The sequence below is a fragment of the Physeter macrocephalus genome, chromosome 14, assembly GCF_002837175.3.
Source record: "Physeter macrocephalus isolate SW-GA chromosome 14, ASM283717v5, whole genome shotgun sequence".
Classification (NCBI taxonomy): Eukaryota; Metazoa; Chordata; class Mammalia; order Artiodactyla; family Physeteridae; genus Physeter; species Physeter macrocephalus.
The window spans coordinates 91188014-91212377 of NC_041227.1; the positions used below are offsets into that span (position 1 = coordinate 91188014).

Sequence of the window (24364 nt, forward strand, 5' to 3'; positions counted from 1 at the left end):
AGAGAATGTCAGTCAAATTATATATCTAAATTCCTTTCCACCCCTCTGCCATTGATTTGAGTCCTTTTAACTTTTTACCTACATTATTGTAATAGCTTTCTATCTGATCTCCCTGCTCTCAGTCTTACTTCTCTCTGCTAAGTGCTCTTTTTAGGTGATTTTTTCTTTTCTTTTCTTGAGATTGACCTTCCTTCTTTTCTGGAATTGACCCTTTCTCCTTAAAATTTCTTAAATATGCTAATGAGGTAATTACAGACAGTAACATTTTATCCATAAATACTTCATCAAACATCTCCAAATCTCTGTAGATGTTAGCATTATAGTTTATCTCATTTATTATAATGATTGGCTTTCTGGGGTACCTTGCTTTGAGGGCAAAAATTGTTGTTCAAATCTCTTCCTCTGCACAGGCAAGTATTGAAGATTTCTGTAGTCTTTGCTGTCCCTAAATGGATGATATGGGCGCGGCGGGGGGAAAGGGCTGGGCATTTTTGTGAGAATTTCCTGATATTTACAGGCTAAGTAAAATCAGCTCTATTCTCCTGTGAAACTATACTGGTGCTGTTTTGTGTTCCATTTTCATGGGCCAGGCAGTGATAGTGATATTGTCACTGTCATGTGTCCCACCCCCTCATTCCCCCGCCCCCACTAGAAATAGTACTCAGTATCATCTCAGTATGATGCATTACACCCGTATACTTAATATTGGAGGCACTGTTATGTCTACTTTATTTTCTGGTTGCTACCAGTAGGGAGAGTTGGTGATCCTTCAGATAGCCTGGATATCTTATTTGTAAGTCGTAGCTTTCTTTTTAGCATAATACAAAACTGCTAATGATCTTCAGGGCCTTTTCCTTTTTTAAAGAGACTTTTGCCTGTAGAGGTCATTTGCATGTATCCTAGCAGAGTGCCTTGCAAAAGTGTTTCTTGACTACTTTTCTACCTTGTCAACTTTTTAACATTTTAAAAGTGTTCACATTACCAAAGCATTACATTCAAAATTAAAATTAGTATTTGAGATTGTAAGAGGAGTTTACATAAAATCAGTTGCTGTTACTTTTGTACTTACAGAAAGAATGGAGGGAAGACAGAAATGGAGAATTCAAAAGGAAAGTTGCCCGCTGTGTAAGAAAAAGCCAAGAGACTGCTTTTGAGTGACATTTATTCAACAGCTGTAACTTCACTTATTTCAGGGTAAGTTCATTTAAAAAATCATCTTATTCTTTTGCATTTTTGTACATGTCATAAATGTTTTTAGAAATTGTGTGATTTGGGTATTTGAATTGCTTGTTTTCATTGGCCTCATTTTTTAGTGGTAGTATCCAGTAGTCTCCTATTTCTCAGCAGAAATAGTGTCATCGCTTGCTTTTTCCTTCAGTAAATGCAGCTGTTTTTTACTAGATATTCTGTGTTAAACTGGTTGTTAGTATGGTAGCAGTCTATTTCTTTTCACTGATGGTAAAATTTCTCATTATAAAGTTCTGTTCTGTTTTTTTTAAAGCTAAGTTTCCTCCGTTTTACCTTTTGGTTTACCATCTTTGACTAAGCTAGGCATTTGAAGTTTCTTGTATCTTCTCATACTGTGCTATATGAATAAAGACTGACTTAAATTTTTGCTTCCCAGTTTTTTTTAAAGAAGGATTATATTTTATATTAAAAATCTACCTTTCTTGTTTTAATTGGTCTTTATCTCCTTGTTTATTACTTATAAGGCCAGTAGGAAAATTTTCCCTGTTATTGTATGCCACCTGTCTACAAGTCCGTTTTAAGTCTATCAAGGAGCCAAAGATAGCAGCCACCCATCTGGCTTAGAAGAGGACATGGTGTAGATGAATTGACCAAATGTGTGATATTTAAGCTATTTGGTTTCCCTTTTTAAAATCAAATATCGAGGTGATAAAACCTGTTTATGAAACGTAGGCTCTAAAAAATCAGAATACATGATACATCCCTGTACCTGGCCACCTATTTTAAGCAAAAGAACTTTAGGAATTCCCAGGTGGTCCAGTCAGTGGTTAGGACTCCGTGTTCTCACTGCCGAGGGCCTGGATTCAATCCCTGGTGGGGAACTAAGATCCCCACAAGCTGTGTGGTGTGGCCAATCAATCAATCAATCAATATTAAAAAAGAAAAAGAACTTTATTACTACCTGTTACATCTCCTATATTCCCCTCCTACCCCATCCTTTTTTCATATTCCCAATTCTTTGTTTACCATTGCTTTTCTTCACAATTTCATCAAGTTTGTATTCCTAAACAACATATTCCATGTTTTTGAACTGAATATATGTGGAATTATAATGTATGCATTCTTTTGTGACTTTTAGCTCATCATTATATTCTTGAAATTGGTCTTTGTTATGTGCAGTTATATTTCTTCTGTTTTCACTATTAAGTAGTATTTCATTAGATAAATTACTCTTGATTCTCATTGCATTATTTCTCTATTTTGGGAGGGGTTCTTTTGTTTGTTTTGCTTTTTTTGTCGTTGTTTACTTTTGTTTTTGCTTGGTGTTTTTTTTGTTTGTTTGTTTTTTGTTCTTTTGGGTTTTTTTGGCCATGCCTCCTGGCTTGCAGGAGCTTAGTTCCCCAATCAGGGATTGAACCTGGGCCCAGGGCAGTGAAAGCACAGAGTCCTAACCACTGGACCACCAGGGAATTCCCCTATTTTGCTCTGTTTTTGCTATTACAGAGAATGTGGCTATCCTTGTTTCTTGTTGCAGAGATACTACAAGAGTTTCTTGGGTGTATACCTAGGGGTGGCATTAAGTTAAAGGTATATGCACATCACTTTGAGTAGATAATGCCAAATTGTCTTCCAAAATGTTGCATCTATTTATACTCCTTTTGGCAAGGACAAGGATTCCATTTGTTCCATATTCTCTTTCACATTTGATATTATCAGACTTCTTCAAAGTTTGTTTTCCCAGAGTTTTTGAACTGGTGTAAAATGATATGTCATTATGGACTTAATGTGTGTTGCCTTAGTTACCAATGCAGTTGTGTATTGTAACATGTGTTTGACCATTGACACTTCCTCTGTGAAATGCTTATTCTGGTCTTTCCTGTTTTTCAGTTCGGTTATTGATTTGTATCCTTGTCAGTTCACTTTTTCCATTGTGTCTTTGGATGAACTGAGGTGCTTAATTTTGATGCAGTTTAATTTTTTAGTTCTTTCCTGTATGCATTTTACTTTTTGTGTCTTAGTTTCTTCCCTGCCACCAGAAAGCTACTATCGTATACTGTCTTCTAAAAGTTATTATGGTTTTGCCTTTCACAAATGTGTTGAATTCACTGAAATTGGTTGATGTATGGTGTGAGTTGGAGTTCAACTTTACTCTTTGATTCCCCCTAATATATAACTGTTGACTGCATCATTTATTGACAAGTCCATCCTTTCATCACTGATATGCAGTGTCGGTTATGTTGTAAAACTACATTACAGGTATGTGTTGATCTGTTTCTGACCTTTCTAGGTTTCCTTGGTTGGCTTGTCTATCCTTGAACCGGTATCACACTGTCTTAATTTCTATTTTTGATTTTTATGATTAAACGTATCAAATGCAAAGGTAAATCAGAAGTTAAGCTAAAGTCTACCCACTTTTCATTCTGTTTTCATGTTTGATATCTCTAAGTTTCTGAAAAGACTCATATCTACTTTTAGATCTTGTTATAATAACCTAAAATGCTGAAAATTAACCTTACTTCTTTTTGTTTCCAACAGATATAGCAGTAACCTTGCAGTCTTCAAATTATTTCTGTTTTTCACCACCTTATTTATATCTGTTTTGTTTATTTTTGCTAATAGTCCTGTCCTGATTTCATTATCATTAACATCTAATACCTGCCACACGTCTAGTCAGTGATCCTCATCTTTTCTTTTGACTCTTGCTTTCTACCACCTTAGGTCAAGTTCTTGTTTCTAGTTGAACATCTTTTGTGTCGGCCTGCACTTCATCCTAGATATTTGTCCTGGATACAACTGCCATGTTAGTCTTCACAAAGCTCAGCTCATTCATTGCATTGGTTCTTTTATGGGTCGGACAATATTTTAGGAACAACAAACACTTCAGGGCTTGTTTTCCTTACCCATACTATTTTCCAGTCAGAAAAGAGCTTGGTGACAACAGCGAATTGAGAGGAAGGAAATAATAGGTTGGAGCCTAAGCTTATGCGTGATTTTACCATATAAACAGTAGTTTATAAATTTAGGAAATAATCAAGAATTTTATTTACCTTTTATTTATATTGCAAGTAAAATAAATAAGTATGAATGAAGTGTCACAAACCAATTTTGTAAGGGATTATATATTATCTTCTTTGTTGGTGGGATTAGAGTTAATTTATACTTGATCATAACATACACATCTTTAAAGTATACTTATCAAGATTAAGGTTCACATAAAAAGAAGACGAAGGCAAATAATAATGTTGAATCAAAATACCTCCTTGCGTAGAATAGGTTAATTGAAAAACAGTATAATATACTGTTAATAATGAAACTAAACTGAGAACTTACAATTAAAGGTGTAGGAAGCAATAACTGGAAATCTTGGCAAACAGGTCAGCTCTGCTTACACATCCTTCTTTAAAGTCGCAAGTCCTACATATAAATTCATTCGTGCATTGTAATGGCTGTGCACTGTTGTAGAAGGGTGTGTGTGGCAGCTGGACATTAGATAGGACAGAATTTTGAATTAAATTAATGCACTGATATTTTAATGGTTAATTTTAGTTACTATTCCTAACTTATTGTGTTACTATTAAGCTCAGGCTTCTGTGTAAAAAATTATAGTCTTGGGCTTCCCTGGTGGCACAGTAGTTGAGAGTCCGCCTGCCGATGCAGGGGACACGGGTTCGTGCCCCGGTCCGGGAAGATCCCACATGCCGCGGAGCAGCTGGGCCCGTGAGCCATGGTCGCTGAGCTGGCGCGTCCGGAGCCTGTGCTCCACAATGGGAGAGGCCACAATAGTGAGAGGCCCGCATACCGCAAAAAAAATAAAATAAAATAAAAATTATATAGTCTTTGAACTGTGTGTTTTTCCTCGGCAAGAACTGAGTAAACGATTTTGCATTTTGTTTTCAGTCTGAAGCTCATCCTCATCACGAGGATCCTCTGGCCCACCTATGGCCAAAGACAAACATTCTTTGGGAAACATTGATTAATAAGTAATTAAGGGGAGTTTCCTGGTGGTATAGTGGTTAAGATTTCACTGCTGTGGCACAGGTTCAATTCCTGGTTGGGGAAAAGTGAAATCATTTGAAAATTAAATTAAGAAATCACATCAGACTCCATGACTTAACTAATATCTTCTAAAAAAGTGTCTATGTTTTACTCATCTACCTAATGCACAGAACAAGGTAGGCTGTAGGGTTGAGGTGCCCACATAATCTTTATTTTTTTATTATTATTATTTTTTATAAAGTTATTTATTTTTACTTATTTATTTTTGGCTGCGTTGGGTCTTCGTTGTTGTGCGTGGGCTTTCTCTACTTGCAGCAAGTGGGGGCTACTCTTCATTGTGGTGCGCGGTCTTCTCATTGCGGTGGCTTCTCTTGTTGCAGAGCACGGGCTCTAGGCATGCGGGCTTCAGTAGTTGTGGCACGTGGGCTCAGTAGTTGTGGCACACAGGCTTAGTTGCTCCGCGGCATGTGGGATCTTCCCAGATCAGGGCTCGAACCGTGTCCCCTGTGTTGGCAGGCGGATTCTTAGCCACTGTGCCACCGGGGAAGCCCCACATAATCTAAATGTCTCTGTCATTACATGATTTTTATGCCCACAGCTATACTATAGAAACCTGTTGCTTTGTGGCAGATGTAGCGAGCTCTAGTCTATCACTCAAACTCTTCTTAAAGACTTGCTTTTTTCATGCACTTTCTGAATATCCTCAGTCTCTGTAGTCTTGTGATAGGATGATGTAAAGTAAAACCCACAATAAGCACTTGAAAAATGTACATTCTATTTGGGTTGAATGAAAAGTAAATTTAATTTAGTATTTTTTATGATGTAATTTTTTACATCAAAATCCATAACTTATGTAATTTTTTTTAAACTGGAAGCATTAGTGTTGATGTACTTGACCCAGATTTTCTTTATTTTACTTTTATTGTGGTAAACACACAACCTAAAATCTACCCTCTTAACAATTTTTATGTGTACAGTATTGTTAACTATATGCAGATTGTTGTACAGTACATCTCTAGAGCCTTTTCATTTTGCACGACTGAAACTTCTCTACCCCTTGAACACAACAGCTCTCCATTCCCCCTCTTCCCAGGCCTTGGCAACCACCACTTTATGTTTCTATCAGTGTGACTACTTTAGATACCTCATATAAGTGTAATCATGTAGTATTTGTGTCTCCTATATAAAGATTATTAATAATTAATAACCGTATCCTTTTTCTAATTCAGGTGTGGGATGGGATGAAGAGAGAGGAAAAAGGGAGAAACAAATCCTCCCTTTCCCATAGATCAGCAGTGTGGCCACATTCTATACCACTAGACAAAAGGACTTTGGTCTCTTGGTTCTGTATCAAGGCTAGAGGGGTTGTATTAATTCTCTGTTGCTGTGTTACAAATTACCTACAATTCAGTGACTTAAAACAGCATTTCTTACCCCTGGATTCCATAGGCCAGGGTTCTGTGTATGATTCGGTTGACTCTTCTGGCTCTGGGCTCCTTATAATGCTGCAGTCAAGGTGTTGGTTGGCACTGCAGCCATCTCAAGGCTCAGCTGTGGGTGGATCTGCTTCCAAGTTCAGTCAACTGGTTTTTGTCAGGTTTCTATTCCTTACAGGCCATTGACTGAGTCTTAAGTTTTTTGCCACATGGGCCTCTTCATAGGTCAACTCACAACTTGCTGGTTGGCTTTATCAGGGAATAAGTAAGATGATAAGAGAAGATAAGCTATGGGTGTAGTGGATGTGACTGTCTCCTGTCCAGAGGGAAATAATCCTATCCCAGCCTGTTGGGAATGTTGCCTACTGATAACTCATAGCTGAGTTGCTTTCTAGGAGTTGCCCTTATAGCTAAACGAGATCACTTGCCCAAGTTAGTCCCCTTCCCCAGAGGCCACTTGCATCCAAGGACTAGTTGGTTTGGGTAAGGGATGGGTTGATACAAAGGCTTGGACTTTTTTCTCAATTTGGGAATTATCTGAAGGGCCATTCCAGTGTGGGATTGACTGAAGCCTTTATTTCAACTGCCCCCCTCAGTTCTTCTTCTTCTGCTTAGACCTATTTCTCTCACTCTTGTTTGTGGAAGCACTTCCCAGTAAACGTTTTACAAATACCTGTCTGAAAATCTGTTTCGTAGATTACCTGACCCAGGATAGTAGGCATTGTGTAACCCAGCACAGTAAGAAGATTTTCTGCCTTACCTCGTTGCATATGCGTACGCATGAATCTAGAGTCATTTCTCACAAATAGAAGTATATGTGGCTCCATGTTATATGGCTTCTCTTCCTCTTAGGCGGCCATATTTTCTTCATGGCTTATTTGAGACCACATTTGGAGTATGTGATTATCACAATAGGACCACATCCTTGATGGTTTTCATATTCAGATCATTTAAGGATTAGCCTCCACATCTCACCCGTATCTCCTTAAAATTAGGGCTCCTTAAAGGCTTTCTGATCTCTTGTGTTACAATAAGATTATGAAGAAAAGTGCAAACTCTACTGAACCTGCTTCAAGGATGCATCCATCTCACTCCCATTAATACAGGTGATCTATAGTGATCTTGTTGACTGAGGTAAGGAGGAGACTAAGCTTTCTCCAGTAAATTTTAAAACAGAAGACAGATATGAAAAACAAAACGATCAGAACAAAATACAGGAGAATATCAAGGTAGAGAAGGATTTATTAGGCACCAGTAACACCCATAAAAGGAAAAAATTTGATAAGTTTGGCTGTATCAAAACCAAAAACTTGGGGCTTCCCTGGTGGCGCAGTGGTTGAGAGTCCGCCTGCCGATGCAGGGGACACGGGTTCGTGCCCCGGTCCAGGAAGATCCCACATGCCGCGGAGCGGCTGGGCCCGTGAGCCATGGCCGCTGAGCCTGCGTGTCCGGAGCCTGTGCTCCGCAACAGGAGAGGCCACGGCAGTGAGAGGCCCACCTACTGCAAAAAAAAAAAATCAAAATGTTCAAGAAATCCAAGTGTTGGTGAGGATTTTGGGAAATGGTGTACCTGAAATACTGGCCTGAGTGAAGTTGTTCTGTCAACATTGGAGAGCAAGTTGGTAATATCTAGTCAATTTGAAAACATATCCTGTGATTTAGGTGTATAGGTTAGAGAAACTCTAGCACGTGTGTTCAGAGAGACATGATACAAGGATATTGCTTGCAGTATTGTGTGTAATTTTTAAAAGGCCTATCAGAATTGATCAGTTACTATTAATATCACTTACAATATTCTGTTGTATCAGCTAAAATACCTAATGTAGACTTAGTTATATATAATCACATGGTTAAATCTCAACACAATCTTGAGTAGGAAGAGCAATTTGCAAAACAAAAAGTATGATATCATTTATGTAAATTATAAAGTAAAACCAACTATATTTTATTCTATCATAGTTATCTGATAGAATAAAAGTTTTTTTAAAAAGAAAGGACTAGAAGAAATATATAAAATTCTTAAAATTTGTAGTACTACTTAACTTTAGGGAGGAAGAGAGGGACCTGGGAAGCAAAGGGGCTTTGCTTTGTTGTTTTTTTTTTTTTTCACTGTCAATCTTCTAGCACATTTGGCTCACCTTCTTCCCTCTCCACAGAAAACTAAAGTAATAAGGAAGCCAGGGGCTGCCTGTTTGCCACATCCAAAGGCTTAATTTTAGTTTAGTGGGTTTTTTTGGCCGCACCATGAGGCATGTGTGATCTTAGTTCGCCCGACCAGGGATCGAACCTGTGCCCCCTGCAGTGGAAGTGGGGAGTGTTAACCACTGGACCGCCAGGGAAGTCCCTTAGTTTTGATTTTTAATCTCTGTAGCAATTGAATTGAATTGACTATTGATCTCCCTTCTAGAAACATCTTCTCTAACCCATAAATATCATGGCTCTATTTTGGTTCCCTCTGAATCTGACTGCTACCTTTACAGTCGCAGCTATATATAAGGAAAAGAAAATCTCTTTTCCATCTCAGCTCCCCTGTTCTGCTATCAGAAGTAAACACTGTTTAATCTTTCAGAAATCCTACTCTCTCCCCAGCACACATGTACACACAAGTGTGATTTTGTGTGTCTGTGTTTATAACATAAATGTATACATAGCATACACTCTGTACTTTCCGTTTAACATTGTCTTGATATTTTACTAGCTCAATAATATATATCTGCTTCCCTTTTAACAGTTGCGTGTTATTAAGGATTAAGATTTATATCTTGAAATGAGAGGTAGCACCAAGAACAGCTGACCCTGAGCTCATTTCATTTCTTGTTAATGAGTATTTACAAAGGCACTGTTTTCTTGGGAAAGAAGGGGCTCTGTAGGAGTACCATAGACATTATCCAGGCCATTAGAGAGCTGTTCACTTAGCCAGTTAGACCAGGCATAAAAAAGGTTAAACCACACGCAGAGCTCTAGTGGGAGTAGAAGCACGGTGCAGCTTTGAGAAAGTATGACTGATACTGAATGGTTAGGACAGAGGTTAGACGTAGGGCTGCGGGTGAGATTAGAAGTCTCTAGAGTAGAGATGACCATTCATTTGGTATAGAGAGCAGTACATACTAGGGCCAAAGACAGCATCTTGCACAATTTCCACATTTAGGGGACAGAAACATGTGGGCTGCTTGGTCACAAGGAGGAGAGCTAGGAGAGTGAGGTATTACCGACCTCAGAAAGGAAGTGTGTGGATGGTCACCAGTGCATGACATAAGGAAAAGAAAAAGAATAGTTCAGTTTGGGGGAAAAACGGATGGATTGGTGATAGGCAGAGAGTTGTTGTTTAGTAAGTAGTATATTTGGTGGCAGTGTAGAATGAATTGGAACTTTTGGAATTATCTGTGTGAAAGATAATGGGGAAAACTTCCTTGATACTAAGCTATTTAAGTCATGGACTGCTTTCACTTAAGAATGGTTGAGCTTATTGGGACACTTACCCTTGAATGACGAATTACTTTCAATATTGTCTTTAACATCAAAAAGTGTTAGAAAAAAAAGTTTTTTTGTTTTTTTTTTTTAAATCACGCTTGTCTACTTTTTATATTTTTAGGCCTTTTAAAAAGATTAAATTGTGTAGCCACATGGAAAACTAATGATTTGATTCTAGTTTTAGACATAAATGGAACAAGACACTTTCCAACTAAACCATCTCCGGATTTGTAGGTTAGAAATCAAGAATAATGAAGTGTAAGTTTGAGGCAAAAAATAGATACTTAAGTTATTTTGTAAAGACATACAGTTGATATAATTTCCATTAATATAAAAATGGTGTGATTTTTTAACAAAGTCACACAACAGAAGATTTATTTTAAACCAGAAATGGGATATGCTTACAAAGTGTAAATGACTGTTTTAGGTCAGCACCATTTATTTGAGTGTTATGCAAGTAATTCAGTTTCACATTTCTCTTTCTAGAGAAAAGAACAACAAACTTGCTTTTTCTGTACCAAGGCCTTTTTTCTGTTTAGAATATATTTTATTTAAAGGCGGGGGTGGGGGGGGAATAGATTTCCTTTTCCTGCTGAAGAAGCTAAAGCTATTTAAAGCTGGGTCCTAACTACTAAAAGGCTCAAATACCTGATTTTAGGTAGTTAATGACTTTCTGTAGTCAGTCGTCTCTGGAGTATTTTTCTTTAAAACCTCACGTGGAGATAGTTTTTTTTTTTTTTCTTTTCTTTTTTTTTTTGTGTGTGTGTGGTATGCGGGCCTTCCTCTGCTGTGGCCTCTCCCGCCGCGGAGCACAGGCTCCGGACGCGCGGGCCCAGCGGCCATGGCTCACGGGCCCAGCCGCTCCGCGGCATGTGGGATCCTCCCAGACCGGGGCGCGAACCCGGTTCCCCTGCATCGGCAGGCGGACGCGCAACCACTGCGCCACCAGGGAAGCCCGGAGATAGTTTTTAAATGGTTCTTTTGTGGCCCTGAAATTTCTTGTTCATATCATAAGGGAATGATTACTGAACGCCCAAGCTGTATACCCAGTTCTTTTTCAGCCCTGAGAGGTTAATTGGGCGGGGGTAAATTTGGGTGTGATATGTAGTCTTTGGAAAAACATTTAAGTAACATAACCTAAAAGTTACAGTCCTATTCATAATGATTTCTCTTGAGTATCAGTCTATGTCTTTAGATTTTCTAATAAAACGTGCACATATGTGTATCTGTGTGCAAACAATAGAACCTGCTTGCTGGTGAAGGTGGTATATTCATATTTGGTGGATTCAGTGCTTTGCTGGGGACCATTTACATTGACTGGTATGAGCACTTTGGAGAGAAATTTAGCAGTCATTCTACTTCTCAGGAGCTGTCTTAGGGAGGTAGTCTAGATTCGGGAAATAGGCACGTGTTCGGCCATAGATAAGCCCACAGCTTTCTTCCTGCCCACATCAGCTCTGGTGTGGTTGAATTCGGGTGATTGTAATATTGATAAATTCATTCGGGGATTTAGAAGAAACACTGAACTTTTCACACGTCTGGTGTGAGTTAAATATTTGCCATGGCTCTAAGTACATTTGGCTTCATTGTTAGGAGTTTAAAATTATATCCCTTGGATTCCCAGTCATCTTCTATTAGACTTCTTTGTGACCAGCATTGGCTTGGCAGGTGATACAGACTTCTGTGTTTCTGGAGTACTTGATCCGATGTAATAGTAATAGGTATTCTCCTCCCCTGCCCCCTTCTCCTGCTCCCCCTACATACTCATAGGACACATTCATATAATAAAAGCTCTGAAAAGTCCAATCATTTAATTAGACTTTTTTTTTTTAATTGAAACTAGTGTTTTCCTAACCTTTTGAACAGGAAACTCTGCCACTTATTAATTAGCTCTGTGACCTTGTCTCTCTTTTCTCTGTAAAATGGGGGAAACCCCTTCATGTGGTGATTATGAGCATTACATGAGATAAGTTTGTATAGCACTTTGTATACTGCTTGGCACATAATAAGCACTCGATAAGGTGGTAGTTGTTTTTATTTAGCTGTGGTTCTTCTAGTCTAATTGAACACATGAGATCAGCAGATACAAAACAATAGGGAACTCTAATTGGGAGAGAAGGTCAGTTGTCGGAGGCTTCATGGATGAAATAGGTTTGGACTGAACCTAGAGAAATCTAAGTTAAGGCTTAGTAATAGAACTTTCTTCACTGATGGAAATAATCTATATTTACAGTGTCCAGCATGGTAGGCAGTAGACATACTGAGCACTCGATATGTGGGTAGTGTGACTGAGGAACTAAATTTAAAATTTTATTAACAGTTATTTGAATTTAAAATGAAATGGTTGTATGTGGCTATCATATTGGAAAAGCACAAAAGTGAGCTTAAAGTGAAATGAAAAATTTGTTTCCCAAGAAATGGAATACAAATAAAAATTTCTAATCAATTAATTCTTTTGTAATTTATAAAGTCATTATATAATGCTGTTTGCTTTCTTGTAGGTCTCCAATTGAGAAACATGGCACTGTTTTTCCTGCACTCTACCCACCTATTGCTGGACTTCTGTTGTAACAAGTTGGCAAACACTGGCTGGAACTGGGCTGCAATAAAACATGCCAGTATCAATGCTGACAAGAGCCTAACAAGTGCCAACTTACAGATGATTACGCATTTTGAATTCTAATGAACTGTTTTAACCTTCAGGAAGAATTGTAAAGACCTGTACATAGCACAACATGATCCGGATAATATATATACTGTTCATGTACATCCACAAACACACCTTGTACCAAATAATGCTTTCTTGTAGTAGAATAAGAATCGTGTAAATTCTAAAAGATTTTAGCAGGTTTTCTTTCCCTATTCATTGTTTCTTATCAGTTTTAAAAGACTCCTTAAAGCATGTCAGATAAAAAGCAATTAGGATTAAAAGTTTCCATTTAATTTCCTTTAAACCATTGAGGCTTCATTAAACTCTTTTCACTTACTAAACTTTGTATCTTCTTTGTTTTGACACACTCCCCTTTGCTTTTATCTCTTCTGTCTGCCAGGAAGTTTTCAAATCATTTAGTTCAAATACTGAAACACTCAATAAGCAACTACTTGATTTTTAATGATGACTTCAGAGGAATGGTCATCACTAGGTGCTTCATCCCTTTTGTATTATACTTGCACCCATCTCTTGGATTGGATACAGCAATAACATTTTTTCATTGTTGAGAGCTCTTGAATTCAGTCATTATCCCCAAGAACTAAAAAGAGTTGGTTCTGAATTCAATTCAGATTTAAAATTATTGACATTTACCCCAAACAATACAAAATTCTGATTTGGTTTTATTTTTGCCCTCAGTTACCTAATGTGAAGGTTGGATGAATAAAGCATGCACAGCTGCAGGCTTTCTACTTAACTTCTGGGTTTGCTATTAAAAATGCTGTTTACCCACACACCCTTCTTAGCCCTTCATATTTCTTTGCCTCTATTCTCTATACTGCAGATTTTTCTCACCTATTGTACAAAGAAATTGCGATGTATATTTTCATGTAATTTGATTTTGGAATTCTGTCACCTTATGTAGTGAGTTCTTCCAAAATATAATTTTTTTCCAATAATTGTCAAGTTGTTGGCTTTTATTGTATTGAATGAAGGTTATAATACTGAGTGCCAGAGAAGTGCAGTTTAGAAAAATCTCAGGTTGTTTCCTTATGCAAACAAATTTAATACTTGAAAATCACATGGCCATGGCAGTGTATGTAGTGGGTTCTGTATAGATTCTTATGTGAATCTCAAAGCATTACAGGGATGTAAAGGCTTTGTTATTTGACATATACAGATTTTGCCACTGACATAGTGCACTTGGATTTTTATTACTGTTTGAGCATAAGTATATTTCATATCATAAGTTTTCGAAAATAATTTCAGGAAATGTAAAATGAGCATGTGCAGTGTTAAAGGTGGGCCCAGGCTCCTCTGTGTTTGGTGTGAGGCTGGGACTGGGAGGTAGTCTTTGGCATATAAGGGATAGAACTTGAGACAGTACCCGATGGGACATGGTGTTTAATTGTGAGAATCAGTGAGAATTGGTGCCTCTCTGCTCTGGGGGGTTTGGAGAAATGTTTGGGCAGAAGAGTGAAAGGATTCCTGCAAGGAGCCAGTCCTTTCTGAACTTTGCATGTCTTTTTTAAAGCAGAAGTAAAATAATTGAGGATGTAGTCACAGTAGAGAGTGATTTTTCTAAATCTCAGTCTCTTCTTCACTCTGAAGCATTAAAAAAGCCCATAAATGTGTAATGGCTGAATGTGAAATTGTTTGATTGATTGAAGCCCAATTTTCTGCAAGAACTTGGCGTGTGACTTTACTTTTTCAAAGACTCTGTAAACATTGTTGCCCCAAAGTGCCAGTACTGCATGCCTACCTGGGACTTTGAATGCAATCCCTTTTTATTCTTAAATCAGAAATTGTTCACATGGTGCTTGCTTGTGGCAAGGTGGAGCCTGAATTTTGTTCTCCTATTGCTGTAATTCTGCTAGCAGTCTCTTGAGTTAAAACCTGGGATTTGACTCTTCAGAGAGGAGCAAAGGACCTAGTAACTCAGGGACAACTATTCTTGAACTTTAAGTGCCACGTTAATGCAGTTACTTTGGTGTAACCATGTGCTCTTTAGGGCTAGATCTTGGCGGGTAGAAGGAGAGCCAGGAATGAGTGCACGTCTCATGACAGCCCTTTCCATCTGGTGCCCTGAGCGTGCTACATATGGAAACACAGGCCTCGAGAGATATCTCGGCTTCTTTTCCTCTGTCAGAGGTCTCATCTGTGCCTTTTCCAGTGTTCATCTGACTGTGAATCTAAATGCCTCTACATTTGATGTTAAACCACACTCAGGTGACACTGATCCAGGTGGCTTTTGTCCCAGCAGTGCCTCATCACTAGTGTGAGTCTTGTCTGCTCTAGGAAAAGGATTTTTCTCCCTGACCTCGTGCCAACTATCAACAACACCTGCATAGTCTTACGGATTGTAGAACCGTTGCCTGTTTCCTAAATTTATTCCAAGTTCTTGTAAAGGCTTATCGATTTCAGTCTGTGCTCATAATGGGATGGATGATCTCAGTGGCTTTCTGGCCTCTTGTGAGTTTAAAATCCAAATGAGGTTGGTTTTCTTGTCATTACAAGGTAATATTTTTGTGAGGTTATTCCACTAGTTCTGTGATTACTTGGGTGTCATAGTGTCTTTAATGGCCTTCATTCTTGGTTGTGAAATTTTATTTTATATGCTCATTCACCGTCTACAAATCTGCCCGTTTGGGCTTGTGGTGCCTGTGTATCTTTGCCTGTCTGGTCCCCAGTTGGTGGAATTACCTTTTGTGTGCTGCCACTTCTCAGCATCTTTGAAATTCAACATAATGTTGCTTCATTCCAGTGTTTTGTTTGTTTGTTTGTTTGTTTTTTAGTTCTGTAATTTGTTGATTGTATTTAACTATGTGAGTTCTGTTGTGATGTTTACTGTATTGTAAAGCACCTCGATCATGTGATGGGTGCTCTATAAATCAATAAATGATGACTTAGAGGCTGTATCATGAGCTATTTTGGTTTCAGGATGCAGGTCTCCAAAGCAAGTTATGGGATTCTTTCTGTATAAACAGCACATGATAGCAAAGGGTCCACAGGGGAATCTAGATAAAAAATTTTTAAAACCTTACTTAAAGAAGGAACCAGAGGATAGGAAGTTCACTTGACTTCCAACCTGATATAATGGTCTTAAAATTTCCACTACGCGGCCAACCACCATTCTTAATCAGAATTTCGTGCATGCTGGTTTAGAACCTTATATAAAATAAAATGAGCACATGTTAGAGCATTATTTGGGATTATGTCTTTGGCCTAGACTGGTTCTCCCATGAAGATAAGCCAAAAGGTGAAGAACCCAGTCTCAAACATCAACTGGAAGAGAACATAGGCACCATCTCAATCCCTGCCTTCCCTCCTCTAAACAGATGGGCAAACTTGGCCCCAATACCTGCCCAGTACCACTCAGTAAGTTAGTGGCAAATGCAGCAAGAACTGAGTACTTTTTTCCCGTTTTTTCCCCCTTAACAAATTTTTTCCTTTTTCTGGAGGACTGCAAACCGCAACAGGATTCAGGATGTGAATATTCAGCTTTTCACCCTGCATCTTTATATATAGTTTATATGCATTTACAGTGTTAGGTGTTGAAAGCTTGTCTGTCTTGATAGAAGTTGCCAGTGGTTTTAAGGCCTCTTCCTTACAAACTCTGAGAAAAGAACATGGAGCCTGATTTCTTAATCACAAAGAAGAAAATCCTCCTCGAGAGCAGTTTGGGGGAAATGGGGGCTCGTTTTTCAGGGTTTCATTTTTCTGAAAAATATATTTGAAATAAAACTATTATAGAAAGGTCTAGATGATGTCCCTAAACTTTAAATATCAGTTTTAAGCATAATCATCTACTCGAGGTATATAGCAAAAAAGTTTTATTCCCATGCTTCCAATGCAAATGAACAGCTTTTGACTTTGTCTACTGCGCGCAAGGCCGTAGGCTCTGAGGAAGGATCAGTTGATTTTCTCCCTCCCTCTCATTAAGATAGAGTTGGTAACACCTCACCAAATTAAAATTGTTCATTTTCTGAAGGACTGCAAACCCCAAAGGGATTCAGGTATTTTTGGTTGCTCAGTTTCAGATGGTGTAACCTGGCTGTCTCTGTAGGACTAGGCTTCTTTGTCTCTTGGACTCTGCACACCCCACTGGGCTGCAGTGAAGGAGAAGGGAAAGGCTTTCAAAAAAGGCAGCCAGACACATCTTAGACATAGCTGCACAGCAAGTCATAGATAAGGTACTTGGTTTTCCCTTGCCAGCAGTCTCCATTAGGAACAAGTGCAGTATAATCGTACTGTTAGCACTGTGATCTCTCCCTTAAACCTCATGAGCACCAGCAGTCAAGTTACTATTTATCGAGCCTCCACTTTGTGGCACGCTTGTGCTAGATGTGTTTCGTAAAGGATCTAGTCACATTCTTAAAAGGATCTTCATGCGGAATCAGGTTCAGATTAATTGGTCAAGACTGTAGAGCAAGTAGGTTTCATGGCCGGGATTCAGTTTCATGACCTCCCTTACATACCGCGTGCCATTATTTCTTACCTCCGGGATATTTTTTCCCAGGTCACGTAGAGACTGAGGCGTGTTGAGGCTTGTACTTGAACCCAATTCATTGGACTACCAGTCTAGTGATTCCCTCCCTATCCCCTTCTATCATGATATGACACTACCTCCCCAGAAAGAGTCTGTTCCCCTATGCTCTTAAGGCAGGCAGCATTTTTTCCTTCCTGTACTTCATGCTCCCTGTCCGAGACAACTTCTTACAAAGTTCCTCTAAATCAGACAACAAAACATGAATTGGGTCGAAAATGAATCATGTTTCAGTGCTCAGATTTCTCAGGTCATATCTAATATTGTAGCTCCGTCCAACCCTGTTGGGTACTGTAATTCACTGAGTACTGTAGATGCTTTATTTTACAGGGTGTATTAAGTAGTCCTATAGCTCAGGGGTTTCAAGCCAGTAAGAGTCTACTCAGAAGACAAGGGCCCAGAGATACGGTTATATTACAGACAGCACTAAGAAGAGTGCTTTCACCTCTGCTAGAGGGCTTCTTGAAGGTAGTTCGTGACGAGGAGGTAGTGAAGCCCTTGAGTTGATTAAATCCCTTAAGACGAGTTCTTGTTTGACTGTGGGCATCTAGGCCAAGCAAACTGAAAGGGCACATTTGTTTACTGCTACATGTGTGCTGCTCTAAGGGAGAGGGTCCCTGGTTTTCATCAGATTCTCCAAGGTCATGATCCCCCAAGTTATTAAGAACCATGGACTCTAGTCCAACTCCCTCTTGAAACTGATGGAGAATCTGAGATGGCAGCATAGATCGGGCAGGGACTTGACCATGATCAACACAACAAATCAGTTGCAGAGCCAAATCTGAACCCAGTTCCCCTGACTCCCGGTATAGCTCACGGCAACAGCTCATCAAACATTTTGAGGGCTTACCTGGTGGCACAGAGGTTAAGAACCCGCCTGCCAATGCAGGGGCCACGGGTTCGAGCCCTGGTCCGGGAAGATCCCACATGTCATGGAGCAACTGAGTCCGTGCACCACAACTACTGAGCCTGCGCTCTGGAGCCCGCGCGCCACAACTACTGAAGCCCGCGCGCCTAGAGCTCGTGCTCCGCAACAAGAGAAGCCACCACAATGAGAAGCCCGCGCGCCGCAACGAAGAGTAGCCCCTGCTCACCGCAACTAGAGAAACCCCGCGCACAGCAACGAAGACCCAATAGACCCAATGCAACTAAAAATAAATAATAATTAATTTAAAAAGAATGTATTAAAAAAAAATTTTGAGCACCTGCTGTATGCCAGACACTAGGCTGGTGCTGGTGAAGAGGCAAAGATAAGTCATATGCAAAACCAGGCGTCAGCTATGACAGGACTTCTTGATCACATGTATGTTATGACCCAGGAAATATTTGTAGGGCATTCTGAGATAAAACAGATGAGGCTGCATGTGGCCAGAGGAGACTGTCTTGCCTGGCTACCCTAGTGGCCCCAAGGGCTCACCATTTAGCACACCTATAAACCATTCTTGACAGACAGGGAAGCTTTGAGCTACGACTCCTCCATTGAGCCTGGCAAGTGCTCTCCTGCCCTCTAAGCTCTGCTTGCTCGATGCAGCTGCTCTACGCACCTCCCTGCCCACACCTCCTCCACATCTTTAGTCTCTTGCCACAACTGGAATGCTATTTCCCTGAGCACACCACCGTTCTTAAACATTTCAGTACCCTCTTCCCTTTCATCTCCCAGGTGTCCCTCCCCCAGAATTCCTCCTCCTTCCTCAACATTTTAACCCCATGATTATGTTTACCATGATCTAAACTCCAAATTCCTTTTCCACTCCACCTCACTACCCACTAAATGGTTAACCTTGGCAGCACCTAAAATTTCTCCACCTTCAAATCCTCCCCCTTTTCTGTTCTGACACCCTCATCCTGTTCTCAGATCCTTCTTTCAACCTGTCATCTCTTATTCTTGGCTCTTCTCCAGGGCCACCACTCCCCCCCCACCCCGCAGTCCTTAAGTGTGGATGCTTCTAGGAATGGGTGCAATCTGCATTCTTTTGATTGTCCTTTGAGTAAAAATCTGTTTTGACAGGTTTCACACTATTCAGTTATATTACTCGTTAGCCCTCCTTTTTGCTATTAGTCATCCCCACATTGACTAAAGATTTTAGCACCTGGTTTATGGTCTCCTACCTTCTCTACCTCTGAATTTCAATATCTGATTTTTCTAGCTTCTCACTTCCACTTCAGCTACCATATTCCATGGCTCTGTCCTGGAGTTTATTGTCTCCTAGTACTGTTTAACTTATGAACTTCAGTTTGCCACCCTAACACAGGGCTCTCACAACCTTGTTCCCACTGCATTGGTCTTCAATATTATACAGACCTGCAGTTTTATGACTTGTACATCAGCCTCTACCCAGTCTGCACCAGAGCTATATTCTCACAGCACTCTCAATTTCTTTTTGGCAATGAATCCCAAGCCCTGGGCAAATGCTACAATCCATATTCTCTGCTTCTGCAGCCAGGTGGCTGAGTTCTGCTAGAAAAAGTGACCCATCCACACACTCAGAAGACACGTGCAACCAGGCCTTCCAAATTCAGGTTCCTCTCCCAAATTTTCTTCACTCTTTTTTGGTCCCCTTCCCTACGAACTTCAACCATAAAAATGTCACCAAGCAATCTCCCTGATATCTCTTCCCTCCACATCCATCTGCATGCATGTTCTTGTTTCCTAATGTTTTAGTAGAAAACATTAGTGACTTGCCTGTAGTCTACAGTTAATCCCTTCCCCTAAATTTCCTTCTGCATTCGGCTGCAGGGCATCCCACCTCCCCAGGCTAGTGAACCTTCATTAGCCTTTCCCTCTCCTTTGGCTCTTTTCTCTCAGCCTCTCACTTCTTTACAAACAAACCTAAATACCATGAAAACCCCTTTCTCGACCCTCTCGTGGCCACATTTTCCCAAAGAGTAGTCAATGCTCGCTGCGTCCAACCTTTTCAGTCCCCTGCCTAGGGCGTGTAATATGATAGAGCCCAGTCAGTGCTTGATAAGTCTAGAGCCTCGAAAGTATAGGTGAGGAGAGCTAGGCTCTCGGTTCTTCCCGCGACCAGCTTCCTCCTCCACATTCATTCACTGCTCTTACCTAGTCTCGACCCCTCCCTCTCCCTGGCCCCAATGACTCTCGCGAGACTTGGGGACCTCCGTTACGCACCGCCCAAGTTGAGCGGCGCACTTCTCGCGAGGCTGAGGCAGGGCTGGGCCCGACATGGCGGAAGGTAGGGTTTTTGTGGAGCAGCGCGGGAAGGCGCGGAGCTGTGGGGGCGCTGCTGGCTGGGCGAAGCAGCCCTGTGAGGGAACGGCCGGGCGTGTTCGCTTGGGGCATAGCGGGTCTCGCGAGCCTTCCTCTCCAGCCTCTGCCGGGCGCCTCGGGCCGGGGAACTGAGCGCTATTCCTATGGCAACGCCCCTCCCGGCGTCCCCGACCCCGAGGGACCTTGGCAGGGTGCCGGCACTGAGTGCAGCCTCGGGGATCCCGAGGGCCGCCGGGGAGGCTCCTTTGATTACCGGCGGTGCTGGGACGGCGGGGGACGTAACCCTTCTCCTTAGGAAATCGAAACTGCTGTCCTGGCAGATCCCGCATCCGGAAGGGGTACATCCCTCCCCTGCGAAGGAGCTTAGGACTCTTCCCAGGGTGAGGGGTGGGAGTGAGCCAGGGCTGTCACGGGCCAACGAGCCAAACAGGAGGGGGCTGTAGTCTCTGGGCTCCCCAGCAGCCTCGGGATTAGGGGCGGCTGGGATTCTTTCCCCCGGTTGAGAGATGTGGACGGGAGGAGGGGGTTTGCTTGGTAGGGGAGCTGGCCAAGGTCACGCTGCTCCTAAGAGATGTGCTAAACCAGACCTCGACTCCTTTGCCTCTCAGTCCTGTCTTTACTCGCTTTTCTGGCGCTTTCTTTGTGCCCCTGCAGGTGAAGGCAATTTGGCCTCTCGGAATGAGCCTCCCTTAACGTAGCAATATTAGAAGCCTTCATTGTCAAAGCCTTGTTATACAGGTGGCGGGAAAGGAGACCCAGAGATGGGAGTTACCTGCCAGGGACCCTAAAGTGACGCTGTCGGACCTGGCTAGTGTGCTTCTCCTGTTCACCCCATTACTGGAGGAAAATACTCCTTATTTGACTTAATGTTTATTGAGTGACTGCAGTGTGCTGGTCCTCCACCTGTCCGCTTGGTTTTGAGCTAAGCTTTGTCTTGAACCTGTCTTTACTTGGATCTTACTTTTGGGCAGCACCTGACAGTTTGCAGGCTTTTCTCATTTGGATTAGACTTGGCAACAACCTTGTGAAGGAGGTCTGGCATGGGTGTTACTTGCACTTTATAGATAAAGGAATTGAGGCCGAGTTCTAGAGATATCCGGGGCAGGCACCCACTTTTTGTCTGCTCTTTCTACCATGTTAGACCCCCTGAGGGGGAAACAAAAGATAAATATTGTATGAAAGCAGAGGAAGATTAAAAGGAACAGAAGAAAGCTGAAGCATCCCCTGAAGCTAGTTTTTGGATGAGTCACAGAATGTTGTTTAAGATTTGTTAACACAGTGGGCAGCCAGCGAAATGGAGCTTGTTGCCCAGAGCAGTGAGCTGGGGTGGAAAGGTTCAGCGAGGCTTTGTGAGGTGACGGGTACTCCAGCGCTTTTACACCAGTTAGGGAAGTTAAGGAATGTTTTGGGAATACATTACCAAGATTGAAATTGTAGAAGGCAGTTGGTTTTTCATTCAGCGGTTTTACTGAGCACCTGCTGTGCCTCGCAGTCCGGTTCCAGCCTGAAGAGCTCCTACTGGCTGAATATGCTGATTGTTATCCTGCAAGTGCCTTGGGATTTGTGTTAGGATAACCTTGAGAGACATGCAGCTGGTGGAGAACACACCTTAAACAAAACATCCTTTCAGGGTTGGCAAGGGAGTACAGATAGGTAAGCATAGTCAGGAGGTTCTGACTCGACAGTTTTTATTTTACTTTTTTTTGTGTGTTCCAATTTCCTAGCCTGTGTTCTGACTTAAGCTTTTTGGAAACAATGTCACAGACTTTGGGAAGAATTGAGTGGAGCATCCTAGTCCAATTACCTCATTAAACTGAAACTGCTTGTTATGCACGGGAGGGCAAGGTTATCTAAACAGTGTTTTGCGGGGGTGTTACGCGGCATGTACTTTAATCAGAATTTATCGGAGCTGGCTATGCTTGTTCAGAAATACTCATTTAAATATAAACAAATAGCAAACATCTGTGTCATGTAACAATTGGATGATCTGTAAGCACGCTCTGTGGGAATTTCCCTGATACTGGTCTTCGTTAGGTGGTGTGAGTGTGAGCATGTGGGAAATTGCGCTTAGGAATAGTAGATAGAACCTGCAGGGGCTGAGTTATACAGTAACTTCTTAATGCGATTCGTTTAGAAACCAAGCTTCTTTTCTTTCCTTGCATCCATGGGTATTGGTTTGACCATATATATTTAGCTAAAGTCTTTCCTAAAATTAGTGGCCATTTCCACTCTACATCTCTGTAGCTGTCCTTCATCTAAGCTTCCTTCATCACTCGAACAAGTCCCTCCAACTTGGTCTTTCTGCTTTTACTTTTTCTCCTTGATTTTGCTTCCCCGCAGCCTGTTTTTACAGTTTCCAGTGTTCCTTTTAAAGCATAAATCAGATCATGTCTCTCCCACTCTTCGCAATACACCCTACCCTTCCACATGCTCTCCCCATTCCCCGTGGCTCTCCATGATCTTATATATATTTTATAATTTATATATTTTATATCTTATATATTTGGAATATATTTTTCCGAAGCCTTCCAGTGACCTTTACAGGCCAACAGGATCTGGCCGCTGGTTAACACTGATACTTTATTTCTTCTCCTTCACAAAGCTCTTGCACACTGACTTCCTTGCTATCCTTTGTATTGTACATTCCCAACACACTCCTACCTCTATATCTTTGTCTTGCAGTTTCCTTGGCCTCGAACAGTCTTCCTCAGTTTCTCCACGCAGCTAATCAACTTCTATTCACTCAGGTGTCTGTTCAGTTCTCACCTCCTCAGAGATCGTCCCTAGTTCCCGTACTGGAATATAACCTCCATGAGGGCAGAGACTTTTCCTGTTTTGTTCACTGCTGTATCTTCCAACTTAGAATCGTGCCTGTGGTTGAAGGAGTGGATGAATTATTGAGCATCGTTTACCAGACATCAAGAAAAGTTGCCAGGAATTGCCTGGACCAGTGGTTAGGACTTATCGCTTTCACTGCTGAGGGCACAGGTTCAATCCCTGTTCGGGGAACTAAGATCCCGCAAGCGGTGTGGCCAAAATAAATAAATAAATAAATAAAATTTTTTTTAAAAAGAAAGAAAGTTGCCTGGATACATCCTTAGTCTCTTGTCAAGGAAGCTGGCTGGTCCAGCTTTTAAGAAAGAAAGTTGCCTGGATACATCCTTAGTCTCTTGCCAAATAAGCTGGCTGGTCCAGCTTTTAACGTGCTCTGAATAACATCAGCCCGGTGGGAACTGCCTAACCTACTTTTCATCCAGCCCAGTTTAGTCTTAGCAATTTAAGCATGCTTAAGAGCTCAGTCTCTGCAGGCAGACATGGGTTTGAATCCTAGTTTTACGAAGCTGTGATCACAGGCAAGCCAATTACTTGCTCTCAGTCTCAGTTTCCTCAACTTTGAAAGGGGGATAATCTCTATCTCAAAAGAAATAGTGTATCATGCAGTCTACCTACCATGCAGTCTGTCTCTTAGTCTCCTCTTTGTTTAAAAAAATATATTTATTATTTATTTACTTGGCTGCACCGGGTCTTAGTTGCGGCATGCGGGATTTTTTTTTTTAAGTTATTTTTATTTTATTTATTTTTGTCTGCATTGGGTCTTCGTTGCTGTGCGGGCTTTCTCTAGTTGCGGTGAGCGGGGGCTACTCTTCGTTGTGGTGCGCGGGCTTCTCGTTGCGGTGGCTTCTCTTGTTGCGGGGCGAGGGTTCTAGGGTGCAGGCTCAGTAGTTGTGGCACATGGGCTCAGTAGGGCTACTCTTCGTTGTGGTGCGCGGGCTTCTCGTTGCGGTGGCTTCTCTTGTTGCGGAGCGAGGGTTCTAGGGTGCAGGCTCAGTAGTTGTGGCACATGGGCT

General features: G+C 41.2%; 2 protein-coding genes across 2 annotated transcripts in view; both read left to right on the plus strand.

Moving 5' to 3' along the window:
- The window catches only part of UBE2G1 (ubiquitin conjugating enzyme E2 G1), a 32305-nt gene extending 18605 nt beyond the window's left edge, over window positions 1-13700 (plus strand). The window contains exons 6-7 of the mRNA XM_055089780.1: window positions 1072-1194; window positions 12593-13700. Coding sequence (XP_054945755.1) covers window positions 1072-1158 — 87 coding nt within the window. The 3' untranslated portion in view covers window positions 1159-1194; window positions 12593-13700. The remainder of the gene's footprint in view (window positions 1-1071; window positions 1195-12592) is intronic.
- Window positions 13701-20459: 6759 nt separating this feature from the next.
- ANKFY1 (ankyrin repeat and FYVE domain containing 1) overlaps window positions 20460-24364 on the plus strand; it is a 92863-nt gene continuing 88958 nt past the window's right edge. Inside the window, exon 1 of the mRNA XM_024127620.3 lies at window positions 20460-20481. Coding sequence (XP_023983388.1) covers window positions 20472-20481 — 10 coding nt within the window. The 5' untranslated portion in view covers window positions 20460-20471. The remainder of the gene's footprint in view (window positions 20482-24364) is intronic.